The sequence below is a fragment of the Armigeres subalbatus genome, chromosome 3, assembly GCF_024139115.2.
Source record: "Armigeres subalbatus isolate Guangzhou_Male chromosome 3, GZ_Asu_2, whole genome shotgun sequence".
NCBI lineage: Eukaryota > Metazoa > Arthropoda > Insecta > Diptera > Culicidae > Armigeres > Armigeres subalbatus.
The window spans coordinates 279,879,283-279,901,447 of NC_085141.1; the positions used below are offsets into that span (position 1 = coordinate 279,879,283).

The 22,165-nt window shown below is 40.7% G+C and overlaps 1 protein-coding gene and 1 non-coding gene across 3 annotated transcripts in view; one reads left to right on the plus strand and one right to left on the minus strand.

The window, feature by feature from the left end:
• Nucleotides 1-16,296, plus strand: part of LOC134220015 (uncharacterized) — a 61,829-nt gene extending 45,533 nt beyond the window's left edge. Inside the window, exons 2-7 of one of the 2 annotated variants that reach the window (XM_062698943.1) lie at nucleotides 6,635-7,005; nucleotides 7,389-7,560; nucleotides 7,763-7,874; nucleotides 8,789-8,973; nucleotides 15,503-15,577; nucleotides 16,149-16,288. In XM_062698943.1, the coding sequence (XP_062554927.1) occupies nucleotides 6,635-7,005; nucleotides 7,389-7,560; nucleotides 7,763-7,874; nucleotides 8,789-8,973; nucleotides 15,503-15,577; nucleotides 16,149-16,219 (986 nt within the window). In that variant the 3' untranslated portion in view covers nucleotides 16,220-16,288. Of the gene's footprint in view, nucleotides 1-6,634; nucleotides 7,006-7,388; nucleotides 7,561-7,762; nucleotides 7,875-8,788; nucleotides 8,974-15,502; nucleotides 15,578-16,148 lie in introns of both variants that reach the window. The other variant, XM_062698944.1, reaches the window with a different exon arrangement.
• Nucleotides 12,579-12,654, minus strand: Trnav-aac (transfer RNA valine (anticodon AAC)). Its single transcript has one exon. It is a non-coding gene; the product is annotated as a tRNA-Val (tRNA).
• Nucleotides 16,297-22,165: the final 5,869 nt, after the last annotated feature.

Consider the following 22,165-nt stretch of genomic DNA (forward strand, 5'->3'; position numbering starts at 1 on the left):
TATTCCTTCCTTCTTCCTAACTGACTACAAGGACGTGGCCGGCGCCGTTATTGATCATTTGAATTTTTGAGTCACTGAAACTTGCACACTGAGAATGCTTGAACAATCCCAGTCAATCATTCAGTTGATTCTTTGTGCAATTTCACTGATTCTGGTCAATCACGGAGTAGCAACCATAGATATGTGTAGTCAGTCAAAGCTAAGCTAAGCTAAGCTAGTCACTACACTCGTCTGATGAAACCCCTGGTTTTGGACAATTCGCGAATAAGAGGGCTCTTCACTTGTAGGGAACGCCACGTCGGTCACGAAACGGAACGATCTCACCAGTAACTTTTGAGGATACTCGACCACTTTTCCGAGATTTTTAGAAGTTACACGTCTTATCGCACTGACGCACTGAACAGAAGAGATTGAACTTCGTTCGCTTGATCCACCAGAACCCCCCTTGAAGACCGAGTTTCATTCGTTCGGGCGAAAGACACCTCCCGAACATTTTTGGCATTGCCTTTTTCCGGCAATTTCGTACTGTCGGAGTGGGATGTCGGTGGCGGTGATACCAAGAAACAAGTTTTTAACAATAATAACAGTTTCCTAACTCCTAACGAATAAATTTTATAATAGGTTTTAGATAATTTTAAGTTTGTCATTATGGGACATTTGTTGAAATGTAACAAAATAAATTGATTAATTTGATGACCCTTACACGATATATCGACAGTTTGAACGGCGATAATATAGCAATGTATGTCCGAAGTTATCGTCCGAAAACACTAGAAGAAGCACACAAAATAACCACACAACATTCTAACGCATCATTTAGGCAGAAAATGGGAAACAGGCATGGTTTAGGTAACCCAACGAATCCATCCTTCAACCCTAAGGGATTTAATCCAAATAAAATAGATAATCGAATAATTCTCAACAATCAGGTCATCAGTATAAGCAACAATTTAACCCAAATAAACCTGATACCCAGAGAAATAAGAAATCAGAAACCTATTCGGGATGACGAAGTTTCAATGAGAACAGCGCAATCCAGGATGGAAGTGAACAACCACGATGAAAAAAAGGAATGTGAACACACAACTTAACTTAACTTAACAACTTAAAAAAAACCAGACGACTCGGTTTTGGAGTCACATGATGATGAGTACTTTGTCGACGAGTTAAATTTTCACGTGGGCGAAGCACATCAAATAAAAAGATAAATAGCAACAACTTTATCCCTTCTACGTCGTCATACAAACATCAAAAGGTGAAATGAAGTTCTTGATCGACACAGGTGCGAACAAAAATTACCTTTCTCCCAGTCATGTGAACATAGAAAACTGCAAGAATGAACATGGCATAAAAGTAACGAACATAAGTAGAATGCACAATATCACGAAATCAGGTACCTTTGATCCATTTCAAATTAATAAAAAAAAATGAATTTTACATTTTTAAATTTCATAAATTCTTTGACGGCATAATTGGTATGAGTCTCTCAGAGACTTGAACGCTCAAATTGATATTCGAAAAAAATTACTTAAAGTGGGAAGGAAGACTATTCAGATGCAAAAAAAAGTTTCCAGATAACGATAAAATAAATTTTACTGAGTAGTAATTTAAATTTGTTAAAATAAAACCAGCAAAGAATGGAGAATTTATAACCAAAGAGGAACAAACTCACGATAAGTTTACCATTTTACCAGGACTCTATAAAAGTTCGAATAATTCAGCTTTCATAGCAGTACAGAACCATTCAAAAGCTCCAGTCGAAATCAATTCCAATGAGCTTGATCTTGAAAAAGATAGTAAAACCAACGAAATAGTTACAAATGATCCGTTCGATTTGACCGAATCACTGGAACAAATCGACCTCACAAATTACGAGATTAGGGACGATAACATGAGTACATTAGAAAAAAACCCTGATTAATCCACCTAGCGGTGATGATGCCTTTCTCGTGCATTATAAAATAGTGTTTTGGCCATTCCTCTTGAGCCCATAGTCCGATCTGGCCAATTTTCAATAGGAAACAATGGGAGAGTATTCTGCGTCGAATGCAACTGCGAGTAAAGATTGCGGTATGGTGGTGGACCAGGGAGAACGCGCACAGGACATAATTTTACCGGCTCCGGATTTTGCAGGAAATCCAAGAGGAGATTGGCCGGCTGAAAAACAACAAAGCCCCTGGAGTTGACCAACTACCAGGAGAGTTATTTAAATACGGTGGTGAGGCACTGGCTAGAGCGCTGCACTGGGTCATTACCAAGATTTGGGAGGAGGAAGTTTTGCCGCAGGAGTGGATGGAAGGTGTCGTGTGTCCCATCTACAAAAAGGGCGATAAACTGGATTGTAGCAACTACCGCGCAATCAAGGTAATCTTCCAAATTTTATGCCGTCGACTAACACCAATTGCAAGGGAGTTCGTGGGGCAGTACCAGGCGGGTTTTATGGGCGAACGCTCCCCCACGGACCAGGTGTTCGCCATTCGCCAAGTACTGCAGAAATGCCGCGTCATCTATTCATCGACTTCAAAGCCGCATATGATACAATCGATCGGGATCAGCTATGGCAGCTAATGCACGAACACGGATTTCCGGATAAACTGACACGGTTGATCAAAGCGACGATGGATCGAGTGATGTGCGTAGTTCGAGTTTCAGGGGCATTCGCGAGTCCCTTCGAAACCCGCAAAGGGTTACAACAAGGTGATGGTCTTTCGTGTCTGCTATTCAACATCGCTTTGGAAAGGGTAATACGAAAGCAGGGATTAACACGAGTGGTACAATTTTCAATAAGTCCGGCCAGCTATTTGGCTTCGCCTATAACATAGATATTATGGCATGTAACTTTGAGAAGATGGAGGAAGCCTACATCAGACTGAAGAGGGAAGCCAAGCGGATCGGACTAGTCATCAACACGTCGAAGACGAAGTACATGATAGGAAGAGGTTCAAGAGAAGACAATGTGAGCCACCCACCGCGAGTTTACATCGGTGGTGACGAAACCGAGGTGGTAGAAGAATTTGTGTACTTGGGCTCACTGGTGACTGTCGAAAATTATACCAGCAAAGAAATTCGGAGACGCATAGTGGCTGGAAATCGTACCTACTTTGGACTCCGCAAGATGCTCCGATCGAATAGAGTTCGCCGCCGTACCAAACTGACAATCTACAAAAAGCTGGACGATGCTTGAGGAGGAACAACGCGCACTTGGAGTTTTAGAAAGGAAAGTGCTGCGTACCATCTATGGTGGGGTGCAGATGGCGGACGGTACGTGGAGGAGGCGAATGAACCACGAGTTGCATCAGCTGTTGGGAGAACCATCCATCGTTCACACCGCGAAAATCAGAAGACTGCGGTGGGCCGGGCACGTAGCCAGAATGTCGGACAATAACCCGGCTTGTTTACTCTTTTACCGTCTATATTATCAACAGAAAAACGAAAGCGAAGAAGGAAGCCGTCTTCAAGATCCCAAAAGCAACGGAATCTACGACAAAACGACAGGGAGAAACACAGATCCTTTGGATTCGGACCGCTACCAAGTCTCGTCTTTTTGACAAATCGTTTGAGGACGAACGACAATCTGAGAGGGGAGGCGTTACACCACAGTCGACCGATCGAACCACATTCGAATCCACCACCCATTCGTAACATCAGCAGAACCCTATCGAGGCCGATAGCAACGAGTGAAGAAACCCAGCCGGCCGATAAATCGATGACGCGCAAGATATCGGCAACCACGCGGACAACGGTTGCATCAGCATCGAACCACCTACCGAAGATTGGCTATTCAGTGCAGTGCAATTGAGTCTTCAGTCGTGTGAATTCAAAGTGGAATTTATTGTAATTAATTATCTAAAGAAAATAAATGTATTTTTTTATAACACTCTGGCCTAACAGAGCATTATTTACACACTAACATTCCTCTCCTTTCCCAACTAACTGGAGCCGTAGGTAGTAAATACCTTTTTTCATTTGGATCGTAGCGCAATTTACACCAGTTTTGGGAAAAGCAACCATTACCATTGTTTAGATATTCAACTTTTGATTAATTCACAGTCTGTCAATTCTTATAAAATTTCAGAAATTTTCTGAGCCTCCCTGAACCAGCAGAAATAATTACGTATTTCCAGAAAGTTTTCAACAAATTTATGGAACAGGATATACTATTTGAAACTTCAAGACTTTTTGAATAATCTCAATACATCATTGAGCACTTTTTGGGCTGAAAAGAATTCACCAAAGACTCTGAGAAGCCTTTCGTAATAGATTTCTTCTTTACAATCCCTGGAAACCACCACGATTGCCAGTGTAACCTCTGATAAACTTATAAACCTCTGATTAACTTTGAAACTTTTTAATGATATTTTTATAGATCTAGAAATTGAAATAGTATTGATAGCATTGGATCTTTTAGTTATCCATATAGTATGTTCTTACGGTTCTTACCAGAATCATGGGTAGGACAATGCTTCGACTGTCCTACTCAGGTATTTTCATGCGTAGGACATGTCCTACTTGTCCCACCCACTTTCGGAGCCACTGGAAGAATTATTCTGTAGATCACTGAGATCATCATGATTTTAAGACCAGCTGTTTTTTTATTTGCCATACACCATATGCGTATGGAGACGCATGGTTTCTCATCATGGTTTTGTGTAGCGAATGCGGTTCCCGCAAACACACGCATCGATTAGCGACTGCGATTATGTCGGCGAGTTCGTTCATCGGCTTCACATGGAAATGCTGTATATAAATGAATAGCTGTATACTATTTTTACGTAAAAATGCATATTCGAAGATTTATTAAATTCACACTTTTTATTAGTTATATTTAATGAAAACAAGAATAAAAATAGATTGTCGATTTTCTATCTCAGAATTGACCTCTAAAATTATATTAACTCTTGTTATCAACAATCCACTATAATTGTCAAACCATTTTTAAAAAGAATCCCGGAGAAAAAATGAACTACACAACCAGAGCTTTAACATAATGTATTACATCTGAATAATTATATCTTTACCCTTTTCAAATGAACCTTGAGCGATGCATTATTTACCTCCATCAACCAGGAATTAGCAGTTTTCTGATATCATGGATCTGAAGAAATCCTTTAGAACAGATTGTATTTATATTTCACTCAACATGGAAAGTATATACAGTCGAGTCTCCCAAACGACAAGCAGTATTGTGTATCCAGGAACATTGAAAAAATAAAAACTAAGAATTTGGACAAATAAGCATTCGAAGTTTAGTTAAATTAGTTTCCCTCAAGACACCAAGAGCGACATTCTTCTTTTATCTGGTGATAAAAGGTTCTCGATTCCTTGGACATTGTGCTTGCTTCACAATAAACAATTGCATGTAAAAAAGTCTTCTGAATAGAATCGTAATTATTTTTAAATTAAAACACGGTTTCCTACAGCAAACCCATACTAGTCGTGTTGTAGTAGAGCCGACTGTAGGTTATTCTGTTAGTAGGAGATAGAATAACAATCTGTGTCGAGGAAAGACGCAAAATGAGCTTAGAAAATAAAAGCGAGCGACGCCGCAGGATCAATCTAGCTAAATAATGCAATACAATATTAAATCTCATTAGCGCTCCAGCTTGGCGGTTGATGTGTTATGCGGGATGAACTCCGTTGCGGCCCATAAAGTTTCTCGCTGCATCTTGCTTTGCGGGTTGTCATCAATGGATTCAGCTTGGTCATAAATGTTTGAAAGCAGGATTGGATCTGATTTTGCGACTGGTGACAAAGTGTTGCAGTTTTAAATTAATTTGTAGATAATTGATTTTGCTTTTGCAATTTAGAATTCTTTTAGAGAATGAAAACGGTAAATAAGAGAGATTTAAGTTCGTCAGGTTAATTTTGATTAATTGCATGATTAATTTAATTAATTAAATTTCTTTACAAAAACATCGGAAACAGCGAAACTAGTTTTCGGTTAATGAACAAAACGATGCGATTTTGCATGAAAAAATAGGCACGCTTCTCCTTTTCAGAATTGCAAGTGAATCAGCTATTTCATGAAGCCTCGATAATTGGGATTAACATAACACTGACGCCATCACATGCTGCAAACTATCAGCATCTTGAACGCACAGACATTCACCTCATCCATCTCTTATATAAAATGTTGCATAATTCGCCATCTATCACATGTTTATGAATAGGAAACATTTGAAACATTTTGCAAAGAATCCTAAGTGAACAGAGAGTGATTTTTTTAATTACATGTCCTCATAAAAGGATAAATGACAAAATGTTAGATTGGAAACTTGGAAGGTTCGCATATCTTCTTCTTCTTATTGGCATTACATCCCCGTTCGCATATAACAATGCAAAATATACCATCATGAACAGTTGTTGTCTATTTTTGAGGTGAGCCTGCAGTCACCATGCACTGTTGTGCCATCTTATATCAACATGAAGTGGAAGCACATGTACGTGCAGAACGGCGATGAATTTTTAATACTTGTGTCCCCGGGATTTCCCATAGGAGACATTTTCCTAATCGACCGAAAATTACTCTTCCCATATCCTTAAAATAGACTTGAACTTCTCTATCTATTGCGACCGAATGTCGATTTTCAACATTTGCTAAAAAGTATTCACCGTTCTTATCTATCCTCTGCAGTTTACAACTCCGTTCACATCACCAACCTCGATGTGCCGCGAACGTATATCCTCGAGAGGGAGGAGTTTATCACTGCCTTCCCTGTAGGACATCGACGACAACCGTTGGTTCAGATTGAGCCCGAGCCGGATGATGATGGTGGCAGCAGTTCAACGGCTTCGTCTATTCCTGAAACAAACACCACTGCCACAGCTAGCACTAGTAGCAGTACTAATAACGGCGATGAAGTGAGAAATTCTCACGAGATTAAGCCGCTGATAATGGACTGCCAGTATGAGATCAAGGCTAACGAGTGTGGTTTCGTGCTGAAATGGTACTTTAACAGAAAGTTAATTTATCAGTGGATTCCGGCACGGAGCCCCGTAGGAATGGTAAGCGATTTGATTTGAGTCAATTGACTGCATGGAAGGGTGATGATGTTGCTGAAATAGATGATTAAATTGATAAAATCTTGTTGCTCGAATTACATAATTATTATTTACTGGGACTCAAAAATATATACCTACTTGAAATTAAAACGGAGTTCGTCGCTTGACAATTTACCCTATCATTGAATTCTCAGTTGTTAACTGTCGTTTTTGTTTTGGATCTGGACGAGTTTTTATTTCATAAACATGGGCTATCTGCTAAACAATACTGCCACTACAATTGTTGTACCAACGCATGACGCCGCTTATTTATCCAGTTGTTGTAAAAAATCAATTCCTCTTTTGATATTTTTACTCCTATTACTGCTTTCATATTCCTCCGTTAGAACCAATTCAAAAGTGAACTTCGGACCAATTACTCGATGTCGGACCTGACCAACTACAAGTACCGGGCACTGGTCATACAACACCCGAAACTGAACCACAGCGGGGAGTACATGTGCTCCGTGCAAACGTACGAATCGTTTGATCGGAAGGCAGCTCGATTTCAAATCGTCGGTAAGTACACTTGAATCCGAAAACCGTGCACCATTGTGCTCAGCTTTTCGATCCACTGACTGCTTTTAAATATTTATCGTGTAATCGCTGATGGAGAAGATTGATGGGATAGATTATCTTCAAGTTCAAGTGTGTTTGCTTTTTTCGTTGATTTTACACTGCTGCTCCCGGTTGGCTGATTGTTGCTGATGGGTGATACCAGTGCCAGAGAAGATGCTGCTACTCCACTACGAGAACGATGCCGAAAAGGAGAACATGCTTCTGATAAAGTGTAGCGTTTTTATGATTTATCCCGAACCAAATATGGTATTGGTGTAAGTGTATGAAATATTCAGAGCTGTACGTTGTGAGCTGTTTAGTTTATTTGGTACATGTCTGTATTTAATATGTCAAAGTATTTAATATGTTATCATGTGGTTATCATAATAAACTGTTTATTAAATGCATCCTAACTAATAATATACCAGTCAGAGTGAAATATCTGTCAATTAAACAATTTGTCAAAACGTTTTTCAGATGTAATATTCTAAAATGACATTGACATTGCTTTGAATTGAAACGTGACAAATTAGAGCAAAATTGCCACGAGATATCAAGGCTTCATCTTCTTCTTCTTATATATAAAAATGAAATGGTCTGTGTTCGTATCCGCATAACTCGAAAACGGCTGGATGGATTTTTTTCATTTCTTCAGCAGGAACATTCGTTATAGTTTCCGACGGGTTTATATGATATTTCCTAATGCGAAAATTACGAGTAAAATTGAGCAAACCGTGAAAAACTAAAATTGTGATTCCTATGCGAACTTTGCATGGGCAGTTCGGAATGCACATTCTCGCCTACTATGCAGGACAACGTCTGCCGGGTCAACTAGTTTAATATGGATTTTGGCCTTCATACTACAGATTTAGAACGAACAATTTTTGCTATAATGACTGTTCAGTTTTTAAAGAGGACACATGGTATTGTCGATGTTTTTTAAACCATCGATCTTTTTAGAAATCTGTTTTTTTTTGTTGTTGAATATATTATCTGACCTTCTAGAAATGAAATCCAATTATCAACGGAACAATTCTTACTCCCAAATTTGCGATATTTAAAACAATCTCAATTTATTGGATTTCCAACCGTTTTTTTCGTTTTCGAGCCGCTACAAGCTCTACTGTTTCTGGATATCGACAAATCACTACATACTGAAATATTTTAATGTTCATATTCCCATTTACAGCGTAAGCGGCGATTTGCTTCTAGTCAGTTCACGCACGGTGGTCGTATCGGATGGACACCGCATGTACAACAAAACCATTTATGGTTTGATCGACAAGCATTTGTTAATATCACCAACCTCGATCGGGTGTGTTCTAACGGTGGCTGGATCCAGTTACGTTCGAAAGCGTGAAACAATTTATTACGGTAAGGATTTTTGTCAGGAACACTCATGGATCAAAAACTCGTCTTCTACACGGCAGTAGGGGAAAGTAGGGCAAGATGGCCATCCTAAGCGTTAACCCTTGTAAAATAGTGACACTCCTTCAAATTGTGCTGATTTGTCCATGAAACACCTTTATAGCCCCACCTATAAACAAGTTAGCCCCCCTAGCATTCCTATGACGTTGCATGAGTATGGCACATATCTAGCGCTCTGATCATATCTGGGCGTAACTACAAATCATGAATTCTTATCATCTCTCTCTACAGTGAGTTGAATATATTATTTTATCATGTTTTCTAACTTCGAAAAATTTATATATCTTGGGTTAGGAATGCTAAACACGAAGGATATTACGCTCCCTTTATTCTCAGCCACACATATAATTGCTTAAGGTGAATTGCGTACGAATCTAATTTCTAAAGTAAATTACACTTTCGAAGGCACATAAAGCCAAAACACAACTCGTTTTCAGTACGCACAAAAATGTTTTTTAGATGTGCTTATCACCTATGCATTGACATTTGTGCTGCCAAAATGAGAAATGAGCCAAGGTCAGAGAGGACGGGCATGGTTACAGTCATTTTGGGACTCTGTCGAGATAAATGTTGGAGTTGGAACAGTATTTTCATGCTGATTCAATGCTGATTGAATAAATAATGGAAGTAACAGACTAACAGAACAAATACTATAGCTGAGATTTTTGATGAATAAAGAAAATTCAAGAAAAATAATGAACTGCCTGTAATATTTAGACAACATGAAAAAGACAATTGTTTAACTTGAGCAGGAGACACAGGATGCTTAGGTTACCGAAGAATTTCTAACAAATCTTGACTTTTATTTATCAGCAAATCATCAACTCTTTAAGATTTTTATGGTTACATTGCGTTGCATTGCATTGCGAGTATTTTTTTAAAGTGTGCCTATGACCTCTAGTTTTCCAACATAGCCCTTAAAGATGCATGGCATTTCGAAAAGGATTGTCAAGTGAAACCTTTCGATATTGTGATAGCTGAGTACAACGTATCGTATGCCTGTAATAGCAGACATTTTGAAGGCATTTTTTCTGCAGAGGTGGTAAAGTTTTCAAGCGATGTTGCTGCTATTAACCGAAAACTTTGAATTTCCAATTATCTTGATAATCCGAAAAAAAAATTCCATAATCCTTGAAATCCGAAAAAAGCTCGGTAAACCCTGAAATTTCAAGGAGAGGTAACTAAAAAGTATAAGAAGACAGGAACACCGTCTTCGACCAGAGGTCGTACAGACTGAGCACTTAACACTTAGCATGAGACAACGGACAGGGCACATAACACCCAGTGGACAAGTGGAGAATTTTTCGATCATGGAAAGTTTCCTCCTTACCGCTAACCGCTAACCGTACGGCCATGAAGCCCACAATAACTTGAAATTATTTCTAATGGATATGTAAAACTCGAAAGTTATATGTATCTAAACTGCCGCTGACCGCAAGTCAGACTTATCTGTATATGGACGCCATATCCAGATAAGTCTGACTTGCGGTTAGCGGCAGTAAAGCTCTTAAGTTTTTTACGTATCAAAGTTATTGGGAATCCCACGACATTTCTAGATTTTTATGTCAGAGCTGTTCAAGTCGTCACTGGATGTATTGAAACAGCTGTTTGGTAGGCCAACTTGCGGACAGTTGAACAAACACAATAACTTTTTTGTGTTTGACTGTAAGAATAGAAAAAAAGTTAGCCCCCCCCCTAGAATTTTTCCTTAGTTACGCCAATGCATATGGGGCGATATGGCCACCCCTCGGGGCAAGACGAGCAAGGACCAAAAATTATATAATAATAGGGGACACATTTCTTGCACTTCTATGGATTATTTTTAAATGATGTTTCGCCTAAAAATGTCGTATTCCATGTTGATTTCTCGACCACTGCACTGCACAATGGTTCGAAGGCAGCCAAAACCTCAAAAACCGAAATTCGTATTTCGGTCGGAATTATATTTTTCTCATTTTATAGAATACTTATGTGGTTCAAATTCAAAATTTGAAGAAGTTCTGTTGAGTTTTGACTTTGTTACATCATTTTTAATTGAACATGATTGTTGATTTCCAATGAAAAACGTTGTTTGACAAAGCATTTAGATCAGCATCGTACGGCTTCAATTATATCGCTAACCCCAATATTATCCCAAGACTGCATTATCAGGGTCTTAAATAGTATACCTATATCAAATATAGGTGACAGAACTCAACTTAAATTAACTTTATATACAAATTTATTTAAAATACTCACTTTTGTTTTATTGAAGTGCTCCAAAAGTATAGGCGCAATTGAGTACTCATAACGATTCTATGCTCATTACAAAGCTGAAAGCAATAGCTTTCTATGAATCACTAGGGGTATTCACGTAGCGCTTGGTATTCTGTGTATTTCTTGTATACGTGGTATATTTAGCCAAATATTTACGAGCTGGTATTTCTTTCAAAGGAAATCAGACTTACGCGACTGTATGCCGATACACTTCGATTTTGATGTGTATTTGTTTACACCGATTTAGAATACCATGTTCAAGGGTATTGATTTGATATTTTTCAGAAAATAAATAACAAAGGTGGAATCTTCCACTAAATAATCGAGGTTCGATAAGTTCATATGTGCGTACCGGTTTGGGTTGTACATGACATTTGAGCGAGGCTGCTTTTCTCATTCTTATATGCGGCGTTTTAACAGGGCAAGTGAATTAATCAACTCAGTTGAGTTCAATTGACTTGCCAAAAGTTGAACATATTCAACTTTCTTCTCGTTCAAGTGTATTAAATAAAGGTGCTTACACGTTCCATTCGCGTTTAATTCAAGCGACTTGCTTAATTCACATATCTTGTCTTAACTTAGAATTACGGATGGCGCTAAATAATAGTCGAAATATATGTCGCATGCCTGCACATTCATCAGTGCGCCCCTTGCATCTAGAAGTATTTTAAATTATTATATTATTTTCATTAGTATATTATTCTCAAATAAGCTACAACCAATCGTCCGAGACCATTTGAACAACATGCAATTATTCTCTCTTCTCGGTATACTTTGACATAAGAAAATATAGATCAGATAATTTTGTTCATTTACACATCAATATACTACGTGGAGCATTCACATGAAAGCAGTGGTAAACATTTAGCAAATACGCCTTGGTAAAAATACCACCCTACATGAATACCCCTACTATTTTGTTTTGCGGAAAGCTGCGATAAGCTGCTTTTTTTAAGTTTTAGCTTGAAATGTGCTTAGTATTTTTTGGTCTGTTTCTATTTGAAACCTTACAAATGCGTATTTTTTGTTCACAAGAACTTTAAAAATGCCTTTTTCTAATTACATATTAGATGGAAGTGTCTTACTTCCAAAATTTGCTCTTGGCATCCGAGATTCTACCAATTTTAGTTTTTTTCTACATGAATTTTATTGTTGGAATTTTGTTTTTGTCTATTATTCAAAATATGTAATTATGCTGAAAACTTTTCTATTTTACAATGTTATGAAAACTCATATGTGGATATGTACGTTATGTGGAAGATATTGATTTGGAAAATGTATTGCAGGTAACCACTTTCCATTCGATGGGACTCGAACCCATGACCCTACAGTACGTTAGACTGGCGCTTTAACCAACTAAGCTACAAAGGACCTCCGTCGGCCTTCGCAACCCAGCGGCTACTGAACGAGCTCGAGATTCCCAAATTGGACGCATAGTCAAATCACTCGCAATCCATTTCTCAAGCCATCACTTCCACATGTGTGGTACACGTCCACATTAGAGGAGCGTGAGTATTTAGAATGTCTGGCGGCTGTACACATTCTTCATCAGCTGTACTGATCAAGTGAGGTTGTGTAAGCTATTTGCCAGTCGGTCGTCAAGCTCAGACCCGACCGCTCCTCTAATGTGGACGTGTACCATTGCTTGAGAAATGGATTGCGAGTGATTTGACTATGCGTCCAATTTGGGAATCTCGAGCTCGTTCAGTAGCCGCTAGGTTGCGAAGGCCGACGGAGGTCCTTCGTAGCTTAGTTGGTTAAAGCGCCAGTCTAACGTACTGTAGGGTTAAAGATTTTATGAAATTGACTACGACAACAGTAACTTTAGTCAAAAAACAACGTTCCGCAGCACTGTCCACTGACCTTTTAATAGTAGTTTGTGCAACAAGTTGCAAAAAGATGATTTTTTCAGCACGAGTTGTACGTTTATCCAACGAGGCTTGCCGAGTTGGATAAAAACTACGAGTGCTGAAAAAATCGAGTTTTGCAACGAGTTGCACACGCTATTTTTTGCAATGACAAAAAATTGACTTAAATTTGATAAATCTGTACCAAAATTGTACAGTCTAATTTACTTCACATGGTCATTCTTGCCAATAAATTATGTTGCTGCGGAGAACAATCAGATTCCATTTTACCGTGCCACATTGCATAGTTCGATATTTAATTTATTACGGGGCGCATAGAATACACTATTTGAGCACTTACCGAAGCTAATTCAGCAAAATGTAGTCATGTAACTACTGTTCTGATGTTGGTTTTTCATTATAGCACCCAAATAAGTGCTATAATGAATATTATGCAACCCATTTGAGTTGCATAATGTTCATTAAAGCACCCATTTCGTTGGTATGGAAAAGTAGGCCGTTGTATCGGCCGTTTTATCACTCAAAGACGAACTGTAAACCAGATATTATGATCAGGAATTGCAAAAAATATATTATTACGTTGTGAACAAAAGAAATTTAGCAAGCAAATAGATCTTTTGTCTCGTATTATCTTAGCCCATGGACAGCCTATTTAATTCCACCAGAGTCAAGTACGAAACACTGAAGATGGCGTTACTGTTGGAGTCGAAATACGTATCTGTAAAATAACAATCTAACTAGTTTTATGGCATGTGAGATCGTCTTTGTTGCGAAACGATCTGTTTTCAAAAACCGAATTTAGCAGTAATAGTGGGGCATCGAAATCCGTACACTTAAGCACCTTAGTATATGAAAAAGTCATTAGAAAATAGGAATCGAATGTAAATAAAACGTTTGTCATTGACACATGAGCATGGAGGCCTCTACTTTTGAAGTGTGTCACATTTACTCATTAAAAACTACGAAAAACATGATAAAATAATGAATAAATTCAACTACTCCCGACTCGAAATCCGTCCACTGTGGACGGATTTCGAATCAAAGGATCAAAATCCGTACAGCTATTTTTTACCTAAATATTCAAGTTGAAGCAATCTGATTGACTAAACTACCACTGTAAATAGATCGATACGCACCTTGAGAAGCCATCCCTTCGATTTGTATTCCGCTCATCTTATGTAATGATTTGAAACTACCAATTAAAACACAGTTACTTTTGGTGCAATTATGCTCTTCCCGAAAACAAAATGGCGGCAAAAACTCCGCGTTTGGTGGATGAAGATTTGTTTTTGATTTTTGTTGTTTTAATTTCAAAGCCTTCTTCCCATGTCTATGCCCTGAAAGCTACTGCCAAGTATCTGAACAGGATAAGATAAATTATTTCTACATTAATTACCTTTAACCCCCTTTAATTTGTTGATATCTCATGAGGTGGACGGATTTCGGTGCTGTACGGATTTCGGTCCCGCAGGTATGAAAATATTTACTATTCACAGAGATGCCGATAAATGGCTGTATATTGCCAAAGCAATGCTTCCAACACCCACGATCAAGTCTGTATGTGATAAAAAGCCTCAAAATTCCATGAGACAAACATAAAACCTACTTTTAGGGACATTTTGAGGTTTTGACCATCCTTTGTTCTAGAGCGAACCACTGTGCACTGGTACGACGACAATATCAGAATTTGCCTAAAAATAATTTTTACGATATAAAACATATGCTCTATTTTAAATAAGCTAGGATTCACGCGGAAACGATTTTGATCATTTTTGAAATGCATTCGAGGGGTTAGGCGTCAAGGCTTCCCGTCGAATGAAACTTTTTGCGCGTAAATCAATCAACGCTTAGTTCCAGAAAAGTGCATATAGAATGGCTAGATGTGTCTAATGAAAAGGCCATTAATTAAGTGTGAATTTTTTTTAGCACTGTAGGAAGGTTAAGTGTGTGGTACAATGCATTGTACTTCACTACTGCCCATGATCGCATATTTGCTATACTTTTGCATTTTTGTCGATTTGAATTATTTTTTGGCATTGTCAGTACATACAAAAGCCACGGCTCACCCGACAATCGTCATGAATAACAGAATGGAGGCGCATGGTACATTAAAGGTTGGAAATGCATTTTGCCTGTCAACATTGTTCAACCAGGACAGGAAAAGTAGAAATAGTTTTCAAGTTTGCTGTGTTTTTTACTCTTGTATGATTGTTTATTTGCCTATATTTCGTCGTTCTTTCAAGTGCCAGATACCACTTTATACAGAACAACCTCGCAGGATGGGAAGCCACAATCAAATATTGATATGATTTTCTTTCGTGTTTTCATGCCTCCACGTGGTCGACCGGTAGATCCAACGCAACTGACTAGCTGGAGCCGCCTGCGAATGGATGAGCAAGGACGTTTCGAGATTAGCGATGGCTCCGGTATGTATACGCATAGCATTCAATGCAATCCTGTACCCACGCTTGGGGCTCTTCGGAATACTGGAGTGCTTGAATTATTCGATTGAACGATTAATGTGATTGATGTGCCCAGTATCGATGAGTTTCGATTCGCTCCAATCGAATAACGGGTATACATAACATGTTCGTTTGTCGTATTTTATGACGAGAGCTGTGCTTTCCGTGTTCATTCCACTTTCATCTCTTATTTGAATAATTTGTTTGACGAACTACAAAAGTCCATATCAAAATAGTTAACAGGACAAGACCATTTTTCATTTCTTCGTTTTTGAGCAAAGCATTATTTTCGTTTTTAAAAACATTAATCTTTTTTCCAGTACACTGCCTGTAATCGCATATATGTCCTGTATGGATGGGTAACCCAGCAGAGATTGTACAAATGTGCGATAACAAGCAGCAAATTTTCGATTTAAAACAAAAATAATAAATTGATATTATACAAATTTTCTAAATAGCCATTTTTTAATATGTAAAAATATCAATTATGTTCTTTCTCAAACAGACGACTCATTTCATTTTCCTTTACTCATAGGTCGTTCGAGCGTGTCGTTCCCGATGACAGCAATGATTGCGTTATGTTTGCTCTTCCAATGGTATTTCTAAAAGTGATATTTGAATGTAGGATTAAATTAATTTCTATACGGGTAGAGAAGATAGATAGCAAAACGTTTATTGTGCTTCATATATCCGATAGCCATGATTATTTTATCAGCATTCCTTCAAACATCCTATAGATTTATAGATCTATAGATTTCTGATTAGCAACAAAATAACTACTATCAGTGGTTAATATGATATAAAATTGCTTCCATCTTCAAAAATGTAACGATTTTCGAAAATATGTTTCACGAGTCAAAACGCCCCAGTGTAGGCAGGACGATATGCCCTTACCAACTGGACACAAGCGCAGCGAGCCTGCAGCAGTTGCTTACAAATGACATGGAAAATATTGAAATATAATTCAAACCCTTAAATGGATTTATGTTGGTTTTTTGATGTCAAGCACATATGGATTTGTAACCTTTTCATTATAGGATAGATATAAGCTACACTGAGGGAAGTGGAAAAGGAAAAATCGATAGTGCATGTTTGAATTAGTGTAAATCCAATTTAAATCATCTAAATTAATTCAATCAAAATGGGTAATCAAAAACAATTTTGCACCAACTGTGCGGTAATTCATACCATTTTGATCGTCTGAAATTCATGGAAATAGATTTTAAAATTAGGAGTTGTTTTTCCACTTATCCCAGTGGGATGGAGTAAGTGGAAAACCTCGGGAAAACACATGTTACCTTGACCTTTAATTGTGATGAGTAGTTACATATATCTGAAATCAAAACGATAATTGCTCTGAGTATCTTTTGTTGAATAATTTCATTGGGTTAACGGAATAGGTCCCCAAGGTTTTCTCATAATAGCCAGTGGAGGGTGGTTTTGCCTATAGATATAGATATAGTCGCATATAGATTTTACATACACTAAGTGTATGTAAAATCTATATGTTTGCACCAAAGATGAAATTTTTATAGGAAAAATGGAACTTACAGGGTTATAAACTAATCAACTTAGTTTAACGAACTGAGATGATGTCTGTGTTTTTTTTTCTTCCTAAGCAAAGGAGGGGGAATCTGCTCAACAGACATCCTGGGTTGTCCAGGAAGTGCGGGGATCACCTCCAATAGCAAACGAGGGAGCCAGGACTACATCCCCGACCCGCTAAACCGTTTCCATTGCCGCCAAGCCCATAGTCCCTTCGGTACAACCAGAAAGTAATGCTTCAAAGGGGGCCAGTGCACAACGCACCCTCGAGGTAAGCTGCGTGTCCTTGCAGCATCGAACTTCGTGACTCGCTTTTTTAGAAGAACACCATGGTATCGTGACAGCGCATTACCGGCTTTCCAGGTGGCCTTACCACGCCCTATGTCCTCGGAAGGTGGGAAGGGTCGACTTCGCGCCTGCTTCCCTCTGCACGACTGATATCAAGAATGATGATGTCGCGTGCACCCCAAATTGACCTTTCTGCGATAGGGCCTATTCGCCAGCACACAGAGGGACTTGCCGACGCGGTGCCTACGCCTGCCCCAGCCTTGACGAGGACCTCTTTCCGTCCTCGGGCTCGGAACCCGCCCGGTTGACCGACGCCGCGAAAGCGACGCTGCCATGTTGTTCTTCGCGCGGCCACTTGTTCGAAAAAAGGATCGAGTTCAACCACAGAGCATGACCACCGGTATGACCCATGAAGCCGACTCCGATCCCTTGGACCACCTCTTATTTGCGCCTGAACTAGCCATCCTTGAGTCACGCGCCACCTTCTGTGTAGCTCCGAGACGATTTGGGCGATAGCCGATAAAACGGCGTTCCAGCCAACTTCATCTTTATACATCCTCCGAACTAGGTTGTCCGGGGTAGTGTCCAGACCACATGTGGCAAGCATGTGGTCACGCATTGCGCCAAAACGTAAGCACACGAGCAACACGTGTTCCGCCGTTTCCTCTAAACCTGCGCACACCAAACACTCGGGCGAGGCCGAGCAAGCCAGCTGCGTTACCTGCACTGTGATTTTGCAGCACGCTTAAACGCCGGGCACTTCGAACCCCCCATGGGGTGCTTGCTGTTCACAGCTTTGCTGGAACAGATCAAACAGTTGGGAGGGTTCGTGCAGCATTGTACCTTATGTCCCTCCAATCCGCAGCGTCGACAGAGCTTGCTTCTGTCAGGGCCTTTGCAGTCCCATTGCTTGTGCCCCGGTTCCAGGCACTTGAAGCAAACTTCGGGTTGCTCATATATGCCCACAGGGCATACCGACCACCCCACCTTGACGCTCCCTAACTTGACTACCTTGGAGGCGTCCGCTGCAGATAGCCGAACCAATGCTACCTGTGTCCCTGCCGGACCTTTCCTTAGCCGAACGGCTTTGGTGGACGCCTCCACTTCACAATGTCGCAGTGCCGTGACGAGCTCTTCGACTTCGGTGATCTCGTCCAGGTCTTTAACCCTTAGATTCACCTCCGTCGTGAGTGCCCTCACCTTGACCGTCTCGCCTAGGACTTCCTCTGCCAACTTCTTGTAGGCGGCGCCCTTTTGCGAGACGCCCCGCTTCAGCTCGAGGATCATCTCACCCAGTGGCGCCGGGAGTAGGTGGGACAGGTAGGACATGTCCTACGCATGATTTTTTGCTGGGTGGGACATTCAAATCATTGTCCTACCCATGATTATGGTAAGAACATATGAAGTCATTCGATGGTAAGAAATTTTGTGTTAGCAGAAGGTTATTTTAAAGTTTAACAGAGTCCAAACAATAATCATAGATGTTTTTGGGATTTTTGACTTTTTGACTGATTGTTCTTTAGGACTTCAGGCACTTTATAATCCCTAAAGCGCTCATCGATGTCTAAACTAAACTTCTTAGACTATATAAACGTTTTACGGAAGTAAAATAGAAGTTGTAGAAATCTGCGAATATTTTTTTAGAAGTTATGATAAAGCACGATTATTAGAATCCCACGGAAAAACTTTTCTTCAAACCTTACTAGATCTATTGAAATTTGAGAAACCAGAAACATACCGAAGTCCGCTCTAAATCTGATCTGTAAGGGATTCCGAGCTCCTAAAACAGATTCATTGGCAATCATGCGATTTTTGGTTGTCTGATTTGTATCACTAGATCCATAACATTTTCTATAATAAGAAATCCTAGCAGTTAGCAATAATTAATTAAAACCATTGAGTATTTTTTCAAATTTCTGTTACCTAAGCTTGTAAGGAGATATTCGATAATCGATAATGGAAAAGCAATATTTGTCCCAAAAATCGAGGAAATTTTTTCAAATTCCGTCGTCGGGGGTGACAATGGGTCAAATGGGGGTGAGAATGGGTCACTGTTTCAAGTACTTAGAATGGTTGTAGAATAGATTGAATGTATCTGAGGGCAAGAAGACTAAAATATAAGAGACCTTTTTGAATGATTTCGTTATCCGACCTCCAGGCTGGCGGTGAGAGCGATGACCCATTCTCACCCCCCAGACCCATTGTCACCCCCGATGGCGGTTATATAAATATTTTGGACGTAAGAACTTTTCAAGTCCGGATTATTTTTAAAATTGATTAAATGGCAAACATAACTTTCCCATAGCGAAATGGATTTCATATCAACATGGAAAAGTTATGCTTTCAGTGATAGTATTAAGTATAGTTAGAATGTGCATCGATTTCTCATTACCAGAATTGTTGCCCAATTCGTAGACAAGCTCAGTGGTCTAGTGGCTATCATTTCTGCCTATAAGCAGGAGGTCATGGGTTCCATCACAGCCTTTACCTTTTCCTATTATGTATGTCTTAGTTCTTTTTGTGTTTCAAGTTTTACCAAAACTATTCCTACCGTTATACCACACAAACTGTTCCATATCCTTCCGTGGCACCGATGAGAAGACGTAGCTCCTTTCTAAATATAGATGTCCCAATTAATAATTCTTTTCCCTCTACCATTCACAAGAACGTGACCAGAACAGATCTCGACTGTGCCTTGCTTCCATCTTAGAGATAGTGATTAGTCTAAAATCATTATTTGTGTAAACAGATGAAAGTGATGCTACTTCCATACAATAGTCTACCCAAGTAACATTTTTAATTTAATAACGATCTTCAAAACCATAATTTGCTTTCCATGACTTTCATAAAACCAAAATATACTGGAATAGGTTTGTAATACCTGCGAATTTATATGAATCGCTTAATGTTACTGCTAATACCAGACTGTAGCCCAAATCGGCATTTTCCATTTGTCCTACCCACGACTCGGAACGTGGATGCGCCTCTGATCTCGCCCATTCGGGTACGTCTTATTCGACGTACGTCGGCGCCGAGTTTACCGAGCTTGACGTCACTCCTCATCGCCTTCAAGACGTCCGAGTACTTAGCCTCGTCCGTTTTGATGACTAGGGCATCGCCCCTGGAGCGATTGGCGCCTACCCTAGACTTCTTGCTACCCTCATGGGCCTTCTTTTCGGCCTTTGACGTCTTCGGTTTCCTCTAGTTCTTGACCAGGGTCCAAGAGGCGTCATCCCCCTCTATTTCCCTGGTCTGGGGCGGCTGAGAGCTCTCAGCCTGCCATAACCCCTTACCACCGTCTTTCCTGGGTGGACGGACCTTTCCAGGTCCTTCCTCCCCCGGTTTTGGAGGTACCTGGCCGGGGTTCAGCTTCCCAGCCCCACTACCCTTGTTCGGGGTAGTAACCCTCCGCGTTTTGGAGCGGCCCCAGAGAGCTCATCCCCTGGAGACTGTCTCCCCCGTTTTTGTGTCTGCTCCGTTGGAGCAGTCACCCCCGACGTGCCCGCGAATACTTGAGCCTCAGTCTGGGTAGACTTTGGCACCACCGTCTTCGCTGGCACGCCCTCGGTCGATTCGACCTTGCCCAAATCCGCTAATTCTTGGGCCTCAGTCTGGGTAGACCTCGACTCCACAGATTTCACGGGTTCGCACTTGGCCGTCCCGACCGCCGTTTCCAGCTTGGCGTCCAACATCGACTTTTTTCAGCAAGTTTCAGCAAGCTCCTCTTGAGTTCCTTACTGATATTATGCTTCGATGACGCAAAGTCGATGATGGCTTCCAGCTGTTCCGTCGCCACCTCGAAGGCCGAAAGCCCATCGCGTTTGCGGTTCATCGCTTTCACAAGCCATGGGCCGTCTATAACCTCTACCGGCGGAGCCTGGGAGATGGTTAAGTGACCCACGCTGGCGCTGCGCACTGAGCTGCCGACTATTGCCTCTGGCCTCCTAGGCGGAGACCTGAACAACCCACCTCTTGCGAAGGGGTTGTCGCCTACACTACTACCACTAGTTGAAGAATTGACTTGGTTTTCCATTTTGGTCCCACGAGTTGCTCGGGAAAAGAGGTCCACCACGCCAGAGCCCAGCATGACGCGGTAAGGGACAATTACTGTGGAGGGTGCCCAGGTACCCCACAGGTTCCGTTAAAGGCCTAGCTTATTATTTCACCTCCCTGGCCATGCATCCCCTCGGCACGGGTCGCTTAACGCCTTGGGATTAGGGGTTAGGGACGATGGTCCCGTTGGTCGCACCCACTCACTCTAGCTGATGTCAGAAGGACAACAGTGCCCAGGCTGCACTACCAGCTAAGTACGCAACTCTTAGCTAGCGGGCAATTGTCATCGAAAGACCCGTAGAAGCGTGAGATTGGAACTTGTGAGGACCAGAGCTGTGTAGGTCGTGTCGCGACCTGCCATATTCTCCACAGTCCAATCTCGACCGTCCATTCTTGACGATGCTTCTAGTGAATGCACAGAGATGGCGAGGCCACTGCGTGCTTGGAGTGCCGCCTCTTGCCGATGCTGTCCGAATTATTCCACAGAGAGAGCGAGGCTACTGCGAGCCTGGAGTGCCGTCTCTTTTGTATACTGCTGGTAATTTACAGAGAGAGCGAGACCGCTGCGGGCCTGGAGTGCCGTCTCTTGCCGATGCTGTCCGAATTATTCCACAGAGAGAGCGAGGCTACTTCGAGCCTGGAGCACTGGCTGGTGATCCACAGAGA